At 34.0% G+C, this 26,164-nt stretch overlaps 1 protein-coding gene across 2 annotated transcripts in view; it reads right to left on the bottom strand.

Annotated features, from left to right (window-relative positions):
* Nucleotides 1-1,311: 1,311 nt before the first annotated feature.
* Nucleotides 1,312-26,164, bottom strand: part of LOC105220442 (E3 ubiquitin-protein transferase MAEA) — a 57,427-nt gene continuing 32,574 nt past the window's right edge. Inside the window, exons 3-7 of one of the 2 annotated variants that reach the window (XM_054228826.1) lie at nt 24,860-25,135; nt 16,954-17,078; nt 16,756-16,898; nt 1,499-1,571; nt 1,312-1,443 (exon numbers count right to left, since the gene is read on the bottom strand). In XM_054228826.1, coding sequence (XP_054084801.1) covers nt 1,345-1,443; nt 1,499-1,571; nt 16,756-16,898; nt 16,954-17,078; nt 24,860-25,135 — 716 coding nt within the window. In that variant the 3' untranslated portion in view covers nt 1,312-1,344. The remainder of the gene's footprint in view (nt 1,444-1,498; nt 1,572-16,755; nt 16,899-16,953; nt 17,079-24,859; nt 25,136-26,164) is intronic. The other variant, XM_054228866.1, reaches the window with a different exon arrangement.

Raw genomic sequence — 26,164 nt, 5'->3', positions numbered from 1 at the left:
TTCCTACAGGAGTGTTCTCCGGTCTTGAAACCTTCAGTTAGTAGCCGGATCTTTTCGTAAAATTTTCGAGTATTTCAACGAGATTCGGTACATAATATTCTCTTGACACCCTAATGACAAGATTGAAAAATGGGTGAAATCAGTGGCAATCTTTTTCTTAATAAAATTACATCAATAAATTGCGGTTACACCCGAACTTAGCCCTTCCTTACTTATAACAAGTATAGTATTATTAATGTCGCAAACATTAACACAAAGTTCGTGTGACAAAAACTTTGTATAGGTATTAGGGCTCTTTAAAATTAATCGATTAACCTGAAAACCGATTATTCGAATATCCGGTTTGTAACCGTTCGTGTGAATAATAACCGGTTAGTACTATTCGATTAGTCTTAATGTTACGACTATTCGAATAGTCGTTCTACTGCGGTTATTCGAATAGTTATACTCTCGCTATTCGAATAAATGAAAATTGTTTGAAATCCAAATAGCCTCTGATTTTTTAAAGTTTCCGCATTCCAGCCACTTTATCAGAATCAGAGAGCACGTTCACCATTGCTGGAAATATTGTGATACCACGTAAAAGCTGCTTGCAACCAACAAATGTTAACCTTTTAACTTTCTTATATCAAAATAGGCGTTTTATGAAAAATACTGATTTAATATATTCGCCCAGTTGAAATGGTTAAAAACTATTTTGTCATTACTTAATGGTTCCCCCGTGAAATCATTGTTATTTTGTATTTTAAAGCAAGTTTTTTGTTAGTTTCAATGTTTAACATTTTTCAATAAAATAAGAAAATTAATGAACTTGCACTATTCGAATAGTCGAAAATGAGCGGTTAATCGAATAGTTGATGACTGACGACTATCCGAATTGTGCAAACCGAATAGTATGAATCGAATAATGCCCTATCCGGTTAATTCGGTTAGTCTAATACCAAGAGCTCTAATAAGTATACTATTGTTGTATGAACACATATCCAATGATTTAAAAGTTTAGCAAATAATGACAGCAGTATTTTTCTCTAGTAATCTCATTTACTTCCGCCTGACGGAGGACTAAGAAATGGAAATTATGAAACTAATTTTTTCAATTAAAAACTTAAAAGAAATAATTAATTATATTCATTATAATATTAACTTAGAGGTTCATTGACAATAAATAATAAGTGTTCCTTGTTAAATATACCACAATTTTCTAGATATTTCACGATGCTTTTTCTCCTTTGTGACACACGCAGAAATATGTCACAAATATTTACTTTCATTATTGATGATAGGTTATGCAAAATATAACTCAAAAACATATTGAAATCTTTAAATTGAAACAGATTGTATTTTTCACATTACAAAAACCTTTTCCACCTTTGGATTCGAGAATTTTGTATTTGTAATAGGGCAAACCACAGCACCGTCTTCTCGAGTTATTTCAGGTACAGCCTGTAGCAATAAAAACAATTAAAAGAAAATGAAAATTATGTTGTGCTATATTTACCAACTGCCCGAATATTTGACCGTTTGGCAACATCATGGGTAAGTTATGTTCATTCAAAGGAAGACCAGTAACTCTAGAAAAAACAAGTAAACATAATATTTATTAACATTTATAGACAAATAAAAGCTGTCTTTGATTCATCAAGCGTAGGAGCGAAACCAATCGAACCAAAGATCCAGAGGTTCGCGCAAACGGGCAGCTCTTGTGGCGCGCCTCTATACTAAAATCTCATCTAATGCATGCAATAGAATAATGCTACCTTCTTTGATGGAGAAATACTTTAATCTACGTAATTGACCATTTTACACCTCGAAGCGTCCATATCTTACTTTGCAATTATAATTTATTTCTAGTTAAATTCTCTAAAAAAATAAAAAAATATTTGTTTTCTCCTTTTTGCAAAAAATTAATTCTGACACTTTTGATATTGTATCTCCTGTAGGAATTCGATTGGATACATGAAAAATTGTACATGCATTGTTGTGATATTCTGTATGTCGGGGTTTAGATAAGTAGAAGTTCTACTTCGCGAGTTTAAAGTGTGTCGGAAGTTGAGCGCGACCGAAGTCTGGTCGGCGTATTATTCCTGCGACGTGGTTTTGCATCAAATAAATAACTGTAGGGGATTCCGACGAAAAAAAAACAATAGAAAGTATTTCAGTTAGGGTAATTCATTATATTCCATTCGACTGGTACTATCCAACCTTGTAAGTGGCTAACAACGTATCATTGTGCAGTCTAAAAGTGTCATCTATCAAGTGTAAAATACAAAATTCTGGCTTGTTCATCGGAAATGGAACGTGGATATGAATGTTTAATTTGCACGTCTTCGTCCAGTTGGTAAATAGGGTCTCGATGGATCTAGCAGGAAAGAGTGTCTGCCTTGAGTACCCTCTGGTTGTTGATAAATCCCGAAATATAAAAGTTAAACAGTAACGGAGAGATACGGTCATGCCGAACATATTATTTAATTATCCTTAACTAGTACGCTTTGCCTCGAAATAAAACGGATGATTGTCTACATTCAGGTAATTCATATTCCATCCATTTAACCCTAGAGAAAGTGATGTCGGACGATGTAGCTCTTATGGTAAAATACAAATTTCTAAATACTGTATATGAGGAACATTACTTAAATGTAGTAACCTACTTTGCACAGAAGTGGCTTAGCGATTATTCAAATTATAACTGAACTGGTATTATTTTCAGAGAGGACCACTACTCCTCGGAACAGTCTTCCAGCGGATTCTTCTCTGCGCATTTACATTCGAGAGCTATATGGGAGGGGAGAAGCCGATGGAGAAGAGGCTCATTGAGCTTTTTCACGAATGAATCGAAGCTTAGGATGAAGGTAGGAGGGGGATCTCTCAATCAACCCAAGCTTTAGGCTGCTTTACCATTGCAGCGTTTTCCAGACAGAGGTGGCATACTGCTCCGAGGTGCGGCATCATTTAGAGAGCTGCAACGGATACATAATTTTCTTGCAAACGTATACACACTCTGATTATTTTTGAAACAAACTCTTCAGTCAGAACACAAGCATTGACCGCTAGGGAACGAGTTCAAGGAAATATTTTTGATTTAACAGAGTGTCGAGTTGACAAGCGTTCACCCACGACCTGCAACTCTCGACACGATTTTATTGAATGTGATCGAGTTGCACTCGAGTTTGCACAAAATTTGCTAACATATAATATTAGACAAAATGTGTATAATCGGTAGTTATGTTGTTATTGAGAAACAGCAATTAGTGGTTTTTAATTTTTTGTTTACTTTTTTACTTTTTTTATTAATAATGAGAACGAAAGAAAATTCTGTTTGTGAGAACATTCCCAATGGAAAACCACCAATTGTCTGGCAAGTGCAAAGGCGGAAGTTTCATGTGGAATGTTTTGTCAGAAATCATAAAGCCGGATGAAACTGTACTGAAAGGTTTTGTAATAGTACACAGTAGCACTTTCTTAAAAGAGTTAAAATACTGCCAAGAAAATAAAAGAGTGCCACTACTACGTAAAGAGAAACTTCTTAGTAGTCACCTTCCACCACCAAAAAGATGTAAAATTTTACCCAGCGGCATGGGCATGAACGCAATGGAAGAAAATTGACCAAATTATATTCATTACTGATAGGGGAAGTAATATGATTAAAGCATTACACCAAATTATACGCATAAACTGCAGCAGCCATCTATTTTCCAACGTTTTGGAGAAGTCGTTGGCTGACACAAAATTGTTAGATAATATTAAAAAAATGTAAAAAAGCAAATTTGCAGCATCTTCTATCCAATGAATGATTAAATCTATAATTGACAATTGGTGAAATTAACAACGTACTGATTGTTACACGTTAATATACCGATTCTAAAAGTCTTGTTTGAATTGTGTTCCAGAAATCACAACTCTGTAGTTCTCCATCGCTGTGTTATGTTTTTCCATCTATTTTAAAAATAAAAAACATTTGCGAACTGAATAGTGAGGACATAGCTGCAATAGTGTTAAAAGCGAACATTACACAAAAATTTGACGAAATATGGGTTGCTAATTAAATGCAGCTTTATGCATGGTTTTTTATACACGTCTGCTATAAACATGCAGCCAGATGATTTGTATATAATATTTTTTTTTTTGCATTTCTCAAATCCAATATAATACATTGACTCCTACACAACCATCATCTGTGTTATTTACAAGTAAGGAAAGGTAAGTTCGGGTGCAACCGAACATTTTATACTCTCGCAATTTATTAATATATTTTTAAGATAACACACAATTCGCCCCAATTTGAAAATCCTATAATGAGGTATATGAGAGCTAGGGGAAGTTATGCCCCGATTTTAACCATCTCTGGTACAGAGACACACTATTAGAAGAAAAATATGTCCTATAAATTAAATTAAGATATCTGAGAGATTTACCGAAAATTACCATAGGGCACTGAATTCTTCATATTCGATTTTCGGGGCTTTGAAAAGTTTTAGTCCGATTTCGAAAATTTTTCACAAGAGATGCCAGATACAGTATTTGTGTAAAGTTTTATTTTTATTTTATTTATTGGTTCCTTATGTACATATATATTACAAAGTGAAGAAATAAGATGGAGTTCAAAATTGAGTTACATGGGATTTTGTCGTGGTTGTGAACCGATTTCATCAATTTTCCACACGTGTCATTAGAGTGTCAAGAAAATATTATATATCGAATTTCATTGAAATCGGTCGAGTAGTTCCTGAGATATGGTTTTTGAACCATAAGTGGGCGATACCACGCCCATTTTCCATTTTGTAAAAAATCTGACTGCAGCTTCCTTCTGCAATTTCTTCTGTAAAATTTAGTGTTTCTGACGTTTTTCGTTAGGGAGTTAACCCACTTTTAGTAATTTTCAACCTAAGCTTTGTATGGGAGGTGGGCGTTGTTATTATCCGATTTCAACTATTTTCATGGTGTGTGATGGGGTACGTAAGAGAACTGATCACCAAATTTTACTTTTATGACTTTATTTATGGCTCAGTTATGACACTTTATGTGTTTTCGGTTTTCTCCATTATGTCTTAACAACTTTTGTTGCGAGAGTATACAAATTGTTTGTCTTATGTCCATATGTTTAAAATATTACCCAAAAATGTCAAATCAATGCGAATAATATTCTAAGAGATATGCCCTTTGGAAGTTCCGCCCATCAGGACACGTCAGTATGAATGTAAAACTTTAAACGCGTTTATCTCAAAATTTAATTTTTCAAGTCGGTGGACACGATTTATCGAAAAGTTAAGAAGAGATTTTGTTCAAATTTTGCACACACCTTAGTTAATGAACACATTACCTAGTTAATGAACGAATTATTTTTTTTTTTTATATAATTATTACAACAATTTTTTTTATACATATGGCGAATTTTGGAGAAAATTTTACTAAAAGAGTGATTTTTACGACGTCATTAATCACGACGGGGTCACCAGATGTGGGGATAATATTCCTAACCTTCAATCGAATGTAGTAGATATTTAGACTAACGATTTATTTCATTAGTATTGCGCCGATGTGTAATATGATGTGCATGCGGTCGCTGCCAGATAGAAAAGCTTAGGCGCTATGTTTTATAACAGCAGGCGGACTTGAACCTTACTGTTGTTTATGTATTGGCAGTTCCCTTTTGTATTATATTCGTTTCAGTAGTCCTGGAATTAAATAGGACTTGCTAACATGATGTGGCCATATAATATAATGTTAAAAATATAATATAATTAAAGATTGTGGTATGTCCCACAAATACTCCTCTTGTTGGAGAATGTTTTCAAAATTGTTGATACAAGAAATATTATGTTTCTCAACGAAATCTGACGGACGGCGTAGAAAACTGAAATCTGATTCTAATAAATAATATGACAATGTCCGAGCGTTGTGTTGTTGTCGTCATCGTTGCCCTGCATCCTATCGTCGTTGAATTGAACGGGTTGTGCGCTACCGATTGCTGCTGTTGTTTTTGTTGCGTTTGTTGTGATTTTGAATGATGTTCCACCATTCCATTCGATTATAGATGAAACTTGAAGGGATACCTGATGTTGAAGAGAGGAGTGAGAGCGTTACCGAGCATCTCTAAAAACGATTTGCTGCCGCTATTGCATATGGATGTGATGTTTGTTGGATGGTTGCAGTTGCAGATGTACTTTGATGTTGTTGTTGATGATGTGGCATTGAAATCGATGTGTTTGTTGTTGTTGCGTTTTGTTGCTGTTCCACTCATGTTCCACTATTCCATTCGATAATAGATGAAAAGTGGTGGGAAGTTTGCTGTTGCATCTCAAACTGTGTTCTCTTCTCTTCTGATAGCTGCCGTGATACTCGTTGTTTGCTGCGTGTGGGAATGTGTTTACTCCCGAGGGACGAGCGAGGGCGTTAACGAGCATCTCAAACTGTGTTCCCTGATTGGTCGTAACGGATGATATGATGGGTTTTGTGTTGTTGCAGATATACTTCTCTGTTGTTGTTGTTGTTGCTACTACAGGTCTTCTGTTTGATGTGTCTGTTGACTGAAACGATGATGTGGCGATTTCTGAAATGGTGGAGAAATTTTGACAATTTGCTATCACCATCGACAAGCTGTTGTGGTCGTGCACCTTGGATGAGCGTAAGTCGATCGACAAACGTAGCGTAGAAGCCGTAAGCGCTTTTGATAGATCGTGCTCCGACAAAGACCGAAGGCGATCGGTTCTTTTGGAGCGAGGACGCTTTTGCTGGATCGTGCCTTGGCGTTGAGATGCGTCAGAGAGTAGTAATACTGCGTAATTTCATCGGAGTTTTGACGAGATGACATTGTCCTTCGATTAAGACGAATCACAGGCTGGTCATTCAGAGTTGAAAGTTGTCTGCGGTTGTAATTATGAGTGATGTTCCACCATTCCATTCGATTGTGGATGAAAATTGGGAAGATGTCTGATGCTTCCGCCTCCGAGTACGCTATTGGCGCTGTGCTGCAACAAAGACGAGGACAAAACTGAGAACCATTGGCTTATTCAACGGTGCGGGGACATATGGGCGAATCAGATTGCCAGATATGTCTCACTAAATTGGTTTATCGCAGCCTGGAATGTTTACGGGTCGCAAGAGAAATTTTGACGATTTTCTATCACGTCGGGGTCACCAATTGTTGATATTAGATATTTAGACGTATTAGATATTTAGACTAACGATTTATTTAATTAGAGTTGAGTTGATGTGGACGCGGTCGCTGCCAGATAGAGAAAAGCTTACGCTAGAAAAGCTATGTTTTATTACAGCAGGCGGACTTGAACCTAACGGTTGCTTATTAGTAGTTTTATTTTGTGTTATATTCGTTTCAGCAGTCCTGGAATTAAGTAGGACTTGCTGACATGATGTTGCCATATAATATAATGTAGCCGTTGTACTCGTTGTTTGCTGCGTGTGCGAATGTGTTTACTCCCGAGGGACGAGCGAGGGCGTTAACGAGCATCTCAAACTGTGTTCCCTGATTGGTCGTAACGGATGATATGATGGGTTTTGTGTTGTTGCAGATATACTTCTCTGTTGTTGTTGTTGTTGTTGCTACTACAGGTCTTCTGTTTGATGTGTCTGGTGCGGGGACATATGGGCGAATCAGATTGCCAGATATGTCTCACTAAATTGGTTTATCGCAGCCTGGAATGTTTACGGGTCGCAAGAGAAATTTTGACGATTTTCTATCACGTCGGGGTCACCAATTGTTGATATTAGATATTTAGACGTATTAGATATTTAGACTAACGATTTATTTAATTAGAGTTGAGTTGATGTGGACGCGGTCGCTGCCAGATAGAGAAAAGCTTACGCTAGAAAAGCTATGTTTTATTACAGCAGGCGGACTTGAACCTAACGGTTGCTTATTGGTAGTTTTATTTTGTGTTATATTCGTTTCAGCAGTCCTGGAATTAAGTAGGACTTGCTGACATGATGTTGCCATATAATATAATGTTAAAAAGATTGTGGTATGTCCAACATGTTTCGTTAAAATTCTGTTAAAAATTCAAATTTAAATGCTTTCTGTTTCCTTCGTTCATTTACTAGATTTACCTATGTACTATGGAAATATTTTTGGTTTATTGTTTTTAGATGAACTAATCATGAGTTAAGATGTCCACCGCAAGATCTTTTTGGACACGCCATGGGAGATGGCGGACAACGGCTGAGTTAGTGGAATTTGTAAATAAAAATTTCTGTTTGATGTATAAATATGTAGCTTTGATACTCTGAATTGATTCAAAGAAATATAAGATTGTATATATTTACAAAAAAAAAGTTAATACCCTAGTGTTTAGCCTCGAAAACTCATCAAACCCGATTTTTCAGGAGAGCAATTTAAAGTTTACAAGTGTCTCTTGTTTAGCAAATATAGAAAAATGTCATAAGTGTATTGAAAAAACTAGTGGCATGTAATATATATATATTTAAGAAAATGATGAGCATAAGTGGATTAAAAGAGTGTACTGAAGCTTTGCCGTAGGGATAAGCGTGACCCTTTTTGAATTATGTCGTTATTTGTGAAAAATATATATCAATTTCGCTGTCATAAGTTAAATGGGTCGTTATTGATAAAAAAAAGCAACATGCAAAATTTAATTCCCTTTTCACAAATATCGTTCTAGCACAAAATGTGTCTTTCTTTCTAAAAAAAAAAAACCATGTATAATTCTGGCACAACTGAGATGTGTCGTGGTTGTGGTTAAAAAATAATGCAATATAACAAGTTTAATAACGGCACATTCTTATTTCACGGTTTATTTTTCTACGCATCAGAATGTAATTTTTTTTATACAATATGGACGAAGGAATTGCGTACATTTCTGCATATTAAACTCAAAAATCGTGTTATTTGAGTTATGACACTATTCATGTAAATGAGCGAAATGTTTTTTGACTATTAGTATAATTTGATTCCTATCTTTTTATTTATCAATAGCTTCGAACTACTGTGTCATTCGACTTGTGTGGATACTCGATCTCCGCGGAATTTCTGAAAACTGCAGAGCGGACCAGCTTGCAAGAGAAGGTGCCCTACCAACATTGACGCCGGAGTGCAGGCTTTGCTGTGCTTACTGGACATAGTCCAAACTACCGATATTATAACCTTTGAAGATACACCAATCCACAAAGATAATAGCAGTGGCAGACGTGCAAAATTAATGCGCCTTAATACATGCTAATGCGAATTGAAATTGTATGATGACAGACGGCAGATTTGGCACTTAGACAGCTGATTGAGAAATCTGTTTATTCATTAAAAAAGTGAACAAATCTATCAGCACACTTCCGACGCAGGTTGTCGTTGTTGTTGAAACTGTCCTCTGTTAATTTCTACCATTTAAAAATATTAAAATTGGTTTTGTTAATATATTTGCACATTACTTAATTAGCAAAATAGAAATTTAAATGATTTGGTTACGTTTTTGTATCTTTTTCTTTTGATTAATCACCATTCACAATAGCAACTTAGGAAATATTAGGGTGGTATAGCCTACTCAAATTTGGTAAATTTAGCTAAATGCACGAAATTTATGTGCATTAAAAATTTGCATTAAAATGGATCTAATGCAAAAGTTAAAGCCGTCAGTCAAAATTTTTCTAACGCACTCAATCTTTTTTTTTTTTTTTTCAATAATTCTTTATTTATTGAATCTGCTTTGTTTAAAGCCTAACAATAAGTATTAAAATCTTAAATCTATTTACAACTAAGTAAGCTCAAGAATGTGTTTGAGCTTTTTGGCAGAACGTTGCTCTTTAGTAGGCAGGTAGATCTCTTCTTTTTAAACGAGTTTGATTGGAATGTACCAAGGCGTTTGCCAATGGGTTTGGATGTTCACGAAGTTTAGAAATATATTTCTTTCTGCTGTCCTCTATTTCCTTCTTTACCATAGGAATATCAAGATCCTTATGGATATTTTCATTACGCATGTACCATGGTGAACCCGTTATTGTTCTAAGCATTTTAGATTGGAATCTCTGAATTATATCAATGTTGGTTGCACAGGTCGTACCCCACAGTTGAATACCATACATCCAAATCGGTTTTATGATTGCATTGTATAACAGGACTTTGTTGTCTAGGCTAAGTTTAGAATTTTTGTTTAGAAGCCAATTTAAATTTGCTGCTCTTAACTTCATGCAAGTTACTTTACTCGCTATATGTTTCCGCCACGTAAGCCTTCGATCCAGGTGAATCCCAAGATAAGTTACTTCATTCGCTTGGGGTACTAATACATTGTTTATTTCAATTGTCCGACATGTTTCTGGCCTTAGAGAAAATGTAACATGCTTGCATTTTTGCTCATTAATTTTTATACGCCAGTTGGCTAGCCATTCTTCGACACAAGTTAAGTGCTCCTCTAATACTCTTGATGCTCTAATGGGGCATTTGTTTCGGCTTACTATGGCTGTGTCATCCGCAAAAGTGGATGTCAATACGTTGTTAGCTATTGGAAGGTCTGCTGTATATATTATGTACAGAGTGGGGCCTAATACACTGCCCTGAGGTACACCGGCCCTTATTGCTCGTTCTTCGGATATAAAGTCTGCTACTTTAACCGTAAATTTCCTATTTCTTAAATATGACTCCAATGTTTTATGCAATTCGTAAGGTAAAACGTTTTTGATTTTCCATAAAAGGCCTTCATGCCAGACCTTATCGAACGCCTGAGCTACATCGAGAAAAATAGCTGAACAGTACTCTCTGTGCTCGAATGCTTTCCTGATTTCGTTTGTAATTCTATTCACTTGCTCTACTGTGCCATGTTTAGCACGAAACCCGAATTGATGGGTTGGTATTATATTATTTTCGTGGAGGAAAGGAGACATTTTTGATAGTAAAACTTTTTCGAATATTTTGGAAAGACATGGTAAGAGACTTATTGGTCTGTAGGAAGATGGTTGTGTTAAGTCTTTTCCAGGTTTATCTATCATGATGATCTGCGACTTTTTCCACGAAATTGGATAGTACCCGAAACCAAGAATTGCATTAAAGAGCAAAGAGAGCACTGATATAGCAATATTTGGCAACTCAATTAACATTTTTGGAGTAATATTATCGTGTCCTGAAGACTTTTTCGGATTTAGCTCTTTTAGGATCTTGATAATTTCATAAGTAGACGTCCTAATAGACACGCTTGACTCGTTTGCAATATTGGGCAAAGTTTGCAACTTAAAGTTGTTTTTTGGTACATTGGGTTGAAATACCTTTTCAAGGTGATTTGCAAAGCAATTTGCCTTTTCCTCATTACTGCGCGCCCAATTACCATTCGACTGTCTTATAGGCATCTTGGAATCTACTGGAGGCTTAAAATACTTTTGGGCTTTCCAAAGGGAGTTTTTCTTGCTAGAATTTGGACACAGGTGCTTTATATAATTTTCAGTATTGTATTCTTCATCGCGTTTAAGTGCTTTTTTAACTTACGTGCAGCCGATTTCAGTTGACGCAGAGTTGAAGGGGAACGACTTAACTGCCATTCACGTCTCGCTTGCCTTTTCTCATTTACAAGCTTTTCTATTTCATTATTAGTCATGTTTCTAAAAACCTTAACTTTTCTTTTAGGTGTTGCCAAGACAGCTGCATTTGTTATTACATCATTGAATTCCATTACGCTTTCATCAATATCTCTTCCTGTACTTATTTTTAAATCGATATTAATGTGGCTACTGATATATTTTCTATATTTCAACCAGTTAGTTTTAAAAGATGTTAGAGATACTTTTGGCTCAACTATCATGGGCTGTTCGAATAACTTTATTAGTACAGGAGAATGATCTGAAGATAAGTCTGTACATGTATCTGCTGTTATTAGCGATCTATCTATATTTTTGACTACAGCAAAATCTATTAAGTCTGGTATTTTATTTCTATCACTGGGCCAGTATGTCGGCTTACCAGGAGATATTATATCAAGGTTATTGTGCTTATTTATAATAGTGTAGTACAGCTGTCGTCCTTTCGGATTAATAAGACGTGAGCCCCAGTACATGTGTTTTGCATTATAATCACCACCAGCTAGAAATCTTGGACCTAGCGTTCCAAAAAAGTCTTTAAATTCGCAGTCTGTAATTTTAAAACGAGGTGGACAGTATATAGCCGTCAGATTGAGGTCAGAACCTCGATTTTTCAATGATATTGTTGTAGCTTGTAGCTGCGCTGTAGCATGTGGTTCTAAAGCATGGTGGTTTAGCCGATTTCTAACCAATACTGCTGTTCCACCGTGCGCCTTTCCATCTGGATGATTTGTAACATGAAGTCTATATCCCGTTATAAAGAAATTGTTTTTATTTGTTAAATGAGTTTCTGATATCAGCATAACATCTATGTTTTTTTCAGTCAGAAATCGTATTAACTTCAGTTTGTGTTGGTTTACACCGTTGACATTCCATATACAAATATTTAGTATACTCATTTTTTAGATAATAAAGTTTGTAACATTTGATTTTGAGATTTGATCAAATCTTGGATCATGTTTTGCATCGTAGACATGAATTGTGTCATACATTGAGTCAGATTTAGAATCATATTTTCAATACCTCCACTTGGTGGATTTTGCGGTTGTTGCATTTGCACAGCGTTGCCTTTTACCACATTTGCATAGCTTCCCTGGACAAAGATATCCTTAGAATTACCAGGTTTCGAACTCTGGTCTGTAATTACTACATTTTCGTTACGAGGGATATTCAACATTTGGTTACGACGAGCTTGAATTCCCAGTGACAATTTTGATTTCAAGTCAACACAGTTACTGCATTTTTTATTTGTATCCTCTTTTTTAAGAGTGCATTTTGATGTTGGGTGCAAATCACCACATACCACACAAACACTGCGTAGAGTGCAATATGATTTGGTATGCCCATACTCTTGGCAGTTAGTGCATTGTACCGGACCATTTCTTTTATGAGGTTCTTCAACGGTAATTCTACGATGGAGTAAATATTTTAAATTGTATATTGGGTGTGTTTCATTCTTTTTTATTGGATTAGAGTTTGGCAACAATTCAATTTTAAACATTGGTTGTGGTACTTTATTTCTATTGAAGATATTTACCACATTTTTAATTCCAAAGCCGCATTCTTCAAGGGCTTCTTTGATATCATTAGATTCTACCGAAGACTCAATGCCTTTTACAACAACAACTAGGCCTTTAGAGCTCTTCAGTTGATAAGAATAATAATTCTTGTTGTTATTTGACAAAAATTTCACTATATCCATAAAACTTTTCTCAGTGTAGGATTGTATTTTAGTTTCATCAATCTTGCCTTTTTTCAAAGGCACGATATGAAAATTGTTGGTACCTACAATTTCACTGAGTTTATCAACAAGTGCATTTGAGCTACGCTCACGTAAATATATTGGCGGCGGCTTAGCATTCGCGACTGTGGTGGCACCCTTCGCATCGTCGTCCAAACCATTGCTTAGTATGGCAAATCTGTTGCAATTTAAATTTTCAGGCTTATTTGTATTAAGCGTGGCGGGTTGAAACTTTTTGGCATTAACCGCTGTCTTGATAGGACTTGATTTCCTTTTTATGTTGACGTAGCGGTCAATGCCAGTCTGTACAGATTGTACTTTTCTCTTCGGTACATGCTCACCTTGCATTGTTTTTTCAATTGTTGTCCGCTCGTTTGCTGATACCTGCTTGGTTGATGTTGCCTGCTGATTTGTTGTTGCGCACTTGCTGTTTTTTTCAGTTTCTGCTGATCCCTTCTGCTGCTCGGCTGAGCGCTTCGATGACTCATCTTTCTCACCGTTTGATTGTTTATTTGAGAGAGCAGATTTTGCAGGCTCAACAAAGCTGAAGTAGGCGTTCAGAGAATGCCTACGACCTTGCTGTTGAGACTGCGCAGCGCTAGCGCTCATATTTGTTTTTTTTATTTGTTTGTTTTGTTCACTTTTATATGTTGTTTGTTATTTATTGTTATTTTAAACTAATTTGTTTTGTTTATGTTTTGTGTTTTGATTTCAAATTTCGAATACACAAGTTATTGGTTGTTTATTTTTTTGTTTTGCTTTTATTATTAATTTATTATGAAAGTTTTCACGGAGCGCATTAAACACGTCCGTACTCTTTGAAAGCTCACTAACTTGAATCAATCTCTCTCTCAATCTCAATAACAAATTACCGATTCAAAAAATAATTTAGTATCACAACAAACTTTAACTATTTAGCAGGTGGTTGAGGCAGTGCATTGGGGCATTAATAAACGTCATATAAATGCATTACATATTTTGGTAAAGCATGGAAGTAATGCATAAATACTTTGCATGGTATGGGCATCTGTTTTAAAAATGCATTGCATGTTGCGTTTACGAAAGGAGCCAATGTCTAGGTGACTACCAATATAAAATTTAACATTTCTATACGATTTTACGTTTTCAAAAGTTTTTCTCAATTAAACAGACAAAAACAAGCAAATAGTTTTCTTCTAATGAAAATCATTTGACAATCGAGTATATGTTAGAACAGATTGTGCTGAATCGACAATTAATGCTAAATGACAAGGTTTGGCCCAAACGGTAAATCAAATTTAGTTAGAATACTGTCAGAGTTTCATTAAAAATATAATTTTTGATTATTTTCATTAGTTTCCAAATGATTTTCTCTTAATTTTTCTAATGACATGCACACTCATATTAAATACTATAATAAGTCAATGAGAAAAATTTACACGTCACGCTTTCTTGTGATATCAAAACAAATATTGTTTTTAAATACAAACATCAGCTACATTTAAAGAAATTACTGCTTAATTTAGAAAAACAATATTATGGTTTTCGTGAATATTTGGCTTCTGGAAGGTCTATTTTAAATCTCCAACAATAATCCGCTGGCATTCCTGCGCTCCGTTTCCTTTGGTACCGCTTCTGCATTAGCTCCCAAATTTGCTAAACGGAAATTCAGATGAGAGTCCAGCATATGTATTTTTAATGAAATATTACACCCCAAAGCTTTAAATGACATTATAAGTTCATTTATAAAATCTTTGTAATTTTCGGATTTATGGTTTCCTAGAAAACTTTGGCAGTTCAGTACTATATAGAACTGGTGTGTTGCGAAGACAAGTTACTGAGTGTTGTGTTTGAACATGGTGTAATACCTTTTGTTAAGTAGCACTGTTCTATTAATGCCGGGAAATTTCGACGCTGACTTTATTTCATACACACATAAAAAATTGTTCGTTGGAACACTTCCGTGGCATGTTTACGAAGTAACAAACGTATAAATTATGTAATTGATATATGTATAATATATAAGTTAGTCGATTGCAATATGTATACAGTTAATTTAAAAATACAGATATGTATATGAGGTCAGAAATTAATAAGTTGCTGTCACAAAAAACTGGACGTCAAAATTATTATACTCTCGAACATTTGTGTCACCCACAAATAGAAGACGTATATATATCAACATGATCAGGATGACGAGCAGAGTTGAAATCCGGATGTCTGTCCGTCCGTTTATCCGTGTAAGCGATAACTTGAGTATGGGTATGGGCGAAATCGGATCACTGCCACCCCAACAAAATGACGAAAATCGAAAACACATAAAGCGTCATAACTAAGCCATGAATAAAGTTATAAAAGTAAAATTTGGTACAAAAGATCACAATAAGGAGCATATTTGGATGTAATTTTTTGGGGGTAGTGGGCCGCCCCCAAATAGGGTGTAAATCAATAAAGCTATATAAACCAGTCGGTTCCCTTATGTACCACCCGGCATGAAAATAGTTGAAATCGGATAATAACCACGCCCTCCTCCCATACAAAGGTTGGGTTGAAAATTACTAAAAGTGCGTTAACTCACTAAAGAAAAACATCAGAAACCCTAAATTTTGCAGAAGAGATGGCAGAAAGAAGCTGCACACCTATTTAAAAAAAATATAAATAGGCGTGGCGTCACCCACTTATGGGTCAAAAACCATATCTCAGAAACTACTCGGCCGATTTCAACGATATTCGGTACATAATATTAGCTTGACACCCTAATGACAAGATTGGAAAATGGGTGAAATCGGTTTACAACCACGCCTACTTCCGATATAACTCAATTATGAATTCCATCTGATTCCTTCACTTTATAATATATACATTAGGAATCAATGAAATTAGTGGAATAAAACTTTAATAAATACTGTATTTAAAGCGTGGCATCACTTGTGGAAAAATTGTCGAAATCGGAATATATATTTTCAAAGCCCTTTTCGAACTTTAAGAACTCAGTGAATAAGGGTAACTTTTCGCCGAAAATATCAGTAAATTTCTGATATTTTAATGTAATTCAGTGGGAATCTTTTTCTTGATAAAATTACATCAATAAATTGCGGTTACACCCGAACTTAGCCCTTCCTTACTTATAACAAGTATAGTATTATTAATGTCGCAAACATAAACAAAAATTAACACAAAGTTCGTATGACAAAAAGTTTTTAACAGTGTAATTTCCAAAATAATTGTAAAACGTCTCTAAAAATCAATATATGTACATATATATGAGAGTATGAGGATAATTTATATACAGTGACTATTAATTTCATAGAAAATAAATTACTGTACATTGCGAGTAACGGCATATTGCACAGCTGCTAGGTTTTTAAAATATAATTAAAAATAAATAAATAATAATTTGGAACTTTGGATATTTTGAAAACTAGTTTGGTTCAGCTTTTATAGGTGTTGGTCGAAATAAGCTGTGGACCACTGTAAGTAATATTGTACGTATTTATTATCTTATTTTTTACCTGCAAATTAGGCGGCTCTGTACACAGTGTGAATATGGCAAATTCCTAGCTATTTGATTGAAATCCTCTTGACATACAGGGCAATGAGGGTTTTTACAGTTTGGAGAATAACATTGTGGTGTTTTTAAAGATGATAATCCAGCCTTTACCAAACAAAGATATTAAAATAATTCTTAAAGTTTATTTTTTTAGTCTTACTTGTATTGCAACACTGAGTAAAGACTGAGTTGATAATTGAAATAAACGGTAGTTTTCATTTCGAAAGTTTAAAACGAGGTCTTTCCAACGTCCTTCACTGAATAATGTTTTATATGGCTCGGTATCTGTAAATATAATATGACAAATGAAAAATGTGGGAAATAAACATACATATTTGTCAATGGTTTTAGTTTTCACTTTAAAAGCTGTTTAAACTATTAAAAAATTAAAATAAAAGGCCCTGAATAACACATTTCGGCACACTTCGTCATAAAATTGGTACTTAATGCAAATGTACACTTATCGAGTACACGCCGAAAATTCCATAATGGTTTAGGCTGCCTTTTGTTATGCAGGAAAGACCCCAATATGCTATATATCGACAAAAATGAATACATCGATTTATTTGGACTTACTCGATGATAAATATAATTTCCAGCACAAAATGTTCAGGATAATTGGACTTTCCAGCATGACAATGCCAAAATTTACAATGCAACTCTTACAAAAACATTTTTCGAGTACAGAATAATGCCGCTTTTAGACTGACTAGCAAAAAATCCGGATTTTTACCCTATTGGGGATCTATGGGGAATATTATTCGCTAAGATTTTTTTAAAATGGCAATACAGCTAAAACAGACTTAAATCAGCATGATCACGCTAAAATGTTTGTTTGATTCAATACCATCACGTCTTAATCAAGTCAAAATTCATAAAGAAAAGCTAATAACTGACAACCTTAATTCATCAAAATATTAAAAAACTATTTTTGTTACATGCACATATATATATTTTCTGTGAACCATATTTTTACTTCTTATTTTTTTCGCATATTCTAAATGAATTTCAATGTATTTTTGTATTTTTACTATGAATACAAATAATTAAACAAAAAACAAAACTTCGCTAGGGCCTGTATATATTATATACAAGTCATTTATTTATTGTTATTAAAATAACACACAATGCGATCCACATATTTGGCATAAAGTATATCAAGAATTACTACATATGGTATATGAGGTTGGTAATATTCTGACCTTTTTTCCTCATTTTCACCACCCACCTACATCTTCTACAAGATTAACTTAATTTAATTTTGCTAAAATATCTCACATAATAACTGATATATACCGTATAAAGTTTGAAAATCTGTATATTAGGTATATGGGGCCTATAGGAAGAATTGAGGCGATTTTACCAAATTTTGGCATAGAAGCACACCAGTTGAAAAAACAGGGCCTTGAAATGTTATAGTCCCATTTCGGTGATTTTAAGATGTCACACTATAAACGCTATATTTGTGCAAAGTTTTGTTCCGATATCTTCACTGGTGCTTAATTTAAAGATTGCTAATCAGATGGGCATCAAAATGATGATATAAGGAGAGTAGTGCCCTACCAAAGTTCTTCGTAATTTTTTAGTTTCTTTGCCTAACGTTTAATTTGATATCATTGCATTGGGGATTTGCGATTTGCGATAACGGGATTTTTCTTGCATAATATCTATCTCAGTTGCTGGATTATTTAAAACATTATTGGTCATAAAGATTCAGTTACCATAAAACGAATATGGCGCTATCGTATTCCTTATTATAGCTGTATTCAATTGGCCACTTCTCTTCTCTGAGCGCTGCTCGTTTGTCAAGTATTTTACATGTGAAAGCAACAACAAAGAGAGTATGCCGATAACTAATTAAATATTCTATCGCCGCTTACGTAGTGGTAGTAAAGGATGATTACGTTGGGGTAGAAAGGATGATTAGAGGTAATTTTTTTAAATAGATTTTTATTGACAGATCACGCGAGTTGTGTTTATGAACCCCGAGTTCATAAATTTAATATTTGATCCGTATATTGAACTTCGGTTCAATGTAAGTTAAATTTATATTTAACTTAATATTTTATCCGTATATTGAACTTCGGTTCAATAATTCTAAACTTTAGTTTAACGTTTGTAAATGCAAAGACGTGACTTTCCTGGTTGATAGTCAAAATTCTTCTGATCTTTTATTTCCAATATTTTCTTAAGCTAAGTTATGTTTTCTAATACAAAATATATTATTTCTTTTCTTATTAATATTTTAGTGCAACCACTTGTAGTTGCGACGATATTTGTCAAGTGGCCTACTTCTCACATTACATCAATTGCATTCCCTCAAATGTTTACGTTGCACTATTTATTGTGACGTTAATTGTTATTTGTATTTGGTTATCGCAATATTCGTTTGAACATATTAAAAGCGGAGCGGAAATGCAATGTGATCCAATGTAAGTGCCCTGGTTTATTTCGAAATATGATATGCATATTTCGTGTGGTCGCAACATTGTTGCGGTAACAAAAAAAGGGAAAATACTTAAGTAGACCAATTGACTTTAAGTGTTTTGAGTAGGTCGTCGACGTCGGCATTATTTCTTTGTTGCAGTTCTTATGAATTGCAGTTGCATTCATATCGGTCATGCCGACAGTGGTTGGCATCGACGTCGACGTAACTCGCGTGAGGCGTGCTAAGCTGTCATGTCAATCAATATTGATTGGCATTTTATCATAGAAAAACTTACACCTGAACAACGTTAACAAATGGTTCAACTTTATTACGAAATTTGTCCATTCGAATGATCTAAACATTCCCCATTAAATTTGATTTTTTTTACTTTAAAAAGTAGGGAACCTCGAAATTGATTACCCATAAAAAAATTAATCAAATTATAAAAAAAATTAAATTGAGTTGAATTATAAACTATAATAGAAGCATTAATGATACTTTTTCAGACTCAAATTATGTCCTTCCTTCCTCGTTTATTTATTAATGGTACAGTAAAATATTTGTTTACAATGTTTTGAAATAATAAGGTTCGTTAAGAAGAAATTTTAAAATTTTTTACACGTTATTTTTGATTTAACACGAATTCCAAAAAAAATGTATTTTTGAATGAGAATAAAAATGTCGATATCAACGAAGAGGAAGGTGAAGGTAACTTTTTAAAAATTCGTGAGGGCTTGGCATTCGCTACAAGAGCTTGTATCACAATTCCAACATAAACTTAAATCCTGTGTTGCTGGGTATCTAAATTATCTAAACAACTAGAGGAACCAAAAAACAACTTATTTTAACAAACTTTATAACAATTAAGGAAGGGCTAAGTTCGGGTGTAACCGAACATTTTATACTCTCGCAAATTATTGATGTAATTTTATAAAGATAACACAATTCGACCCATATATTCGGTATAAAGTTCAATAGAATAACGAAAAATCATCATAAATAGTATATGGGGACTGAGGTAATTCCTAAACCGATTTCACTCGTTTTCATCATCAAGATAAAATGTATCGAAGACTATACGCTCCCTAAATTTAATATTACTTATAATTAGGTATATGGGATCTGGGGGAAGTTATAACCCGATTTTTACCATTTCAGGTACAGAGAGAAACTGTTATAAGAAAAAAATTCGGAGGGAATGAATTACATAAAAATATCTGGGGGATTTACCTCAGACAGATTGACGGACAGACATCCGGATTTCAAATCCACTCGTCATCCTGATCATTTATGTATATATAACCCCATATCTAACTCTTATATTTCTTGGTGACACAAACAACCGTTATGTGAACAAAACTATTATACTCAGTGCAACAGGATGCGACAGTATAAAAAACTATAGAGGCCGCTTATAATGAAGATAATTCTGCCTTAGAACAAAATCCAACAGTTGTGTTAGACATATATTCTGATGACAGTGCTATTTTTAAGCTAGTCCATAATTAACGAACACGTCAACGTATTTATTGATTGAATTATTGTGATTTACAGCCCTATTCTGTGCACTTTACAAATTCAACAAATTTCTAATTTGTAAAAAATTGAAATTTATCAAGCATTTCGTATTCTGTGTCTAAATTAAAGTTGTGAATGTGGATTTTTTGTAATGAAGATATTTTACTTTTGTCGTTATTTCTATACAAAGAGGAAAAATATGAACATGTTGATGGCTCGCGTTATTGAGCCGTTTTAATATTAAGAAGTTTAGTTTTCCCTTTTTTGTATAAAAAATTAAGATAGGGACGAAATTTTTATATATGGTAGTCCCCAAGGAACTTTTCTGAACCTAAACATAACAACCAAATAAATCAAAATTGCATTGCAAATAATTTTAAATCTATTACAAAAGACCTATGTACATATATGTATTATATTATATAGTATGCAATGCGCGTGGCACTCCCTGCTTGGATAGGGCGATCGAGTACAGACGGTATAACCTTATCATCTATATAGAATAAATAGGGTTGTAAAACCAAACCAAATACTTTGCATCAGGTCTGGGAGGCTTCAGTCGATATCTCGATATCAGAATCGGATAGATAGGCTGATAACCGGTCAATCGTAAACCAAACTTATTAACGAAGCCACAATGAAGAAGGCTCTGTTAAAACAAACACTCATCCAAATAACGATCTTATGCATGAAAAATAGGGCCAGATACGGAGCATGGAATATTTGCGCACTCTCAGAAACGTTTTGACCAAGAGCTAATAATTTATTCTGAAATTGAAGTTAAATTATTAACTATTTGCAACAAATATTGAACGTACTTTATAGAATAATTCAAATAAATCTTTCAATTTAATTCAATATAATTGGACAGAAATCAGCTGTTTCTGTTTACATTATTTTGTTTCCCACACGTGTGGGGAAAAGCTATGCGTACTGAAGCTTTTTATTTTATCAAAATTGTCACAGAATACCAAACAATTTCTTACTTGATAAAAATCTGAAAATACTTTCAAATTTTTGTTATTTTGTCAAGTGCACAGAATAGGGCTGTTATTATTACCTAATGGAGTTTAATATCACTTTTTTTGCACTGTTTTTTTTTTTAAGAAAATATTTGAATTTTTTTTAATTTCCCACGGCTTTCTAAGGGTGTGGAACAGATCTCCAAATTCACATATGAATCGTGTATTTTTTTACACGATTTTGTTTTCTTAGGAACATACCTACCGTAAAATATATTTTACTGTTTATATTCTATAATATAAAATTAATCGCTAAATGTGTTGCTAAGCGTATAACTCGCGAACAGCTGAACCGATTTCGCTAATTCTTTTTTTAGAATATCCCATGAAGTACAAGGATCGTTCTTACGGAGGGAATATTAAAAACATTACCTGAAAAAAATCTAAAATCCACACTTTTATAATCTCCCATACAAACAATTTCTAATTTATAGATGTAAAAATGAATTGATGTTCGTTAGTCTCGCATGAATTGAAGTCGAGAACGGCCAAGTCTTGAAATATTCGGGGAATGCCAGGAACGATTTAGAAAGAAAGAAAATATGGAAAAGTTGCGAGGAATATAATAATAAAAGAATTTTATTTGAATTTACAACAAAAATATAAAAAAAAAACAGAAAACTAAAAATAATAATAATAATATTTTAAAAGTTCTCATTGATGCTTTATTAAAATATTTTTGTCAGTGTTCAATTTCATAAGGTTGTGTCGATAGCTCAAAACAATTTGTAAAAAGTAAGGAAAGGCTAAGTTCTGCTGCAACCGAACATTTTATACTCTCGCAATTTATTGCTATATTTTTATTAAGATAACACCCATTTTGACCCATATATTCCGCATAAAGTCCACTAGAATAACGAAAATCATATATATACGAGGGCTGGGGTAACTCCTGAATCGATTTCACTAATTTTCACCACCAAGGTATAACGAGAATAGGGGCAACTTGGCACCTATTAGTAGGCAGATAAACGTTACTTTCGGCCTTGAAATTACTCCTAAATTGCAAAGCTGACGATCTAAGCGCATAACTAAAATCATCTAATTGGTGGCGACACATAAATAATCGCTAATTAATACTAACATATGATTGTTTTTGCAACAATATCAAACTGTGGTTGTAGAAGCAGTTGGAAATAATAGGATCGCAGTTAACACTTCGACGGAAAATTTCGAACAGATTTCTGTCACTTCATGGATTCGTAAGAGGGGCTTATTCATCGTGTTTTTTCTGACATGAAACCACAATATAATAACCATAAATGGCTGATTGAATGACCTCTTTTGGTGATAAAAATATAGATGTCGTTGATCCGACAATTTAGAATTTCGTTCGAGAAGAGTTGACACAGCTACAAACCAGGATGATGCTGTCAATAAAAAATAGTCTGGACTATCACCAATCACTTTGCAATAGAACAAGACTGGCTGTGAAGAAGGTAATCAATATCGTCACCAAAGCCAAGATAAAGTCTCACTATATTGAAAAATATACTAATTTAATGTATACCTTCCTTAGCCACTAACGGGTCTGCTAGTTATACTCTCGCAACAAAGTTGCTACGAGAGTATAATAGTTTTGTTCACATAACGGTTGTTTGTAACACCTAAAACTAGAAGAGTTAGATATAGAGTCATATATACCAAAGTGATCAGGGTAGATTTGAAATCCGGATGTCTGTCCGTCCGTCTGTGCAAACTGCAACTTGAGTAAAAATTAAGATATCTTAATGAAACTTGGAACACATGTTCCTTGAGGCAGTGAGAGGGTTGCTTATCGGACCATTGCGACTCCCATAAAATGGCGAAAACCAAAAACACATAAAGTGTCATACCTATGCCATAAATAAAGTTATAAAAGTAAAATTTGGAATAAGGGATCGCACTAGGAAGGGGCATATTTGGGTGGGGAAGTAGGCGTGGCCCGCCCACAAATCGGTTATTTATATATACTTCTGCAGTCGGTTCTCTCACGTATCCCACCACACACCATGAAAATAGTTGAAATCGGATAATAACCACGCCCACCTTCCATACAAATGTCAGGTTGAAAATTACTAAAAGTGGGTTAACTCACTAACAAAAAACACTAAATTCACAGAAATAATAATAGAAGGAAGCTGCACTCAGATTTTTTTACAAAATGAAAAATGGGCGTGGCATCGCCCACTTATGGGTCAAAAACCATATCTCAGGAACTACTCGACAGATTTAAATGGAATTCGGTATATTATATTTTCTTTACACCCTGATAACACGGATAAAAAATGGGCGAAATCGGTTCACAACCACGACACTTTCCTTATAACTCAAATTTGAATTCCATCTGATTCCTTCGCTTTATCATATATACAATGAAGAAAGTGGAATAAAACTTTACACAAATAGTGCATATCATCTCTGACTTCACTTGTGAAAAAATTGTCGAAAACGGAATATAACTTTTCAAGTATTATATTTTTCTGATATTTATATTTACTTCGTTTCATAGTTTTTCTTGTGGCATACTTTATTTACGGATTTACAACTAATATTTATAATTCTAATAATAGGCCCTAAACGCTGTTTTCTTTTAAGTAACAAATAATTGTCCATATTCTTTACATTTGCTAATAATAGATACATTAATACACGGAAAAATATAAAAAAAAAAATTTATCAAACATCATGACTTTAATTTAAAACGTCATTTTTTCCATTCCTTGTTGCACAAAATTTGGCAATTCTACAGTGCTTATCAAACATGTAAACTCAGGATTGTTATATGTGTATTGTAAATAGTATATCGTATGAAATCTTGTTTCAGTAGCCAAGGCATTTACACGGCGACTATATTTCAGTAGCCTGTTTCTTTTACCAATGCTAGGTTAGAATTTTGTGGTATAAAACTTATAAATCTACCTGTATTCACTAGTCGTAGAGAAATGCTTGGTATATTGTTCTTATTGTCCTATAACGTACTTATACGTCTAAGTTGACGAAATTTTTATTTTCGTTTCTGTAGCTTAAAAAGCTACCTTGTCTACATATAATGTTTTACACCATTGGAATTACTGTACCTTCTTCGATCAAAAGTAATTTAAATTTGAAGGACATACCTGTGCTCGGATGATACGCCAATAAAGCCATGCACTTGCAAATTTCCTTTAGCTGCGTTTTTTCAAAACTCTGAAAATACCTCCTTGCGTATTTAACTGCTTCAACTCGGTTATCAATGCGAACTAGTTCAATAAATTCTTGCACGCGTAAACTGAATTCCATGTTAGAATTTATTTTTCGAAGTTTGGATTTATTGTCCATGCACCACAAAACACATTTTAATGTTTTATGTTTCAAGAGATCCTCTTCTACTTCTCTGGATGTTTGAAAAATATCTAGAAAGTAATGAAATTTAAAGAAAATTAATATTTCAAAATTTCAAATTAATTACACATGCAGAGAAACACAATAATAATTACATTTTACAGTTACCAATTAAATTAAAATATTTTGTGTGTATATTCAATAATGTGGAAAAGTAAACCTTTGCAATTTAGTCCTAGTTCTGTTCGCTACCCATTTGGGTTAAAATCAAACGAATTAAACAAACTACTTATGCAATATTTTCGCATTTTCCGTTTTTAAATAGTTTGACATGTTCAGTAAATCGCTCCGTTTTTGGAGTTTCGTTTTGTCGCTCTTTTATGATACTAACAATTTCAGTAGTTGAAGTCTGAATAGACCCAAGCGACTCGTTTGTTGTATTGTGGATGATTGGCAACTTAAAATTGTTCTTTGGGCAATTTGATTGAAATACCTTTTCTAGGTGATTTGCAAAACAATTTGCCTTATCTTCGTCACTTCGTGCCCTTTTGCCACCCAAGCCTCTTAAAGGCATGTTGGAGTCGACTGGAGGCTTCATAGACTTTTTGGCTTTCCAAAGGGAGTTTCGTTTACTTGACTTTATATAATTTTGAGTGTTATATTCTTCCCCGCCTTTAAGTGCTTTTTTTAGTTTACGTACAGCAGATTTCAGTTGGAGCTGAGTAGAAGAGGAACGATGTATTTTTTGCCATTCACGTCTAGCTCGCCGTTTTTCATTTACAAGCTTTTCAATTTCGCTATTAGTGATTTTTCGGCGACCAAAATGCTTATTTGGTGTTGCTGAGACTGCTGCATTAGTTATTATATCATTGAGTTCTCTTATGCCTTCGTCAATGTCACTTTCTGTATTTATTTTTAGATCAATATTAATGTGGCTACCTACGATTTTTTTGTATTTTAGCCAGTTCGTTGTGTGAGATGTTAGGCCCACTTTCGTTTCAACAAATATGGGTTGTTCACATAACTTTATTAGTACAGGCGAATGATCAGAAGATAGATCAGTACATGTATCAGCGATCTATCTATATTTTTGATTACAG

The sequence above is a fragment of the Zeugodacus cucurbitae genome, chromosome 2, assembly GCF_028554725.1.
Source record: "Zeugodacus cucurbitae isolate PBARC_wt_2022May chromosome 2, idZeuCucr1.2, whole genome shotgun sequence".
In the NCBI taxonomy this organism is placed as follows: domain Eukaryota; kingdom Metazoa; phylum Arthropoda; class Insecta; order Diptera; family Tephritidae; genus Zeugodacus; species Zeugodacus cucurbitae.
This window is presented reverse-complemented; position numbering and strand designations above follow the sequence as displayed.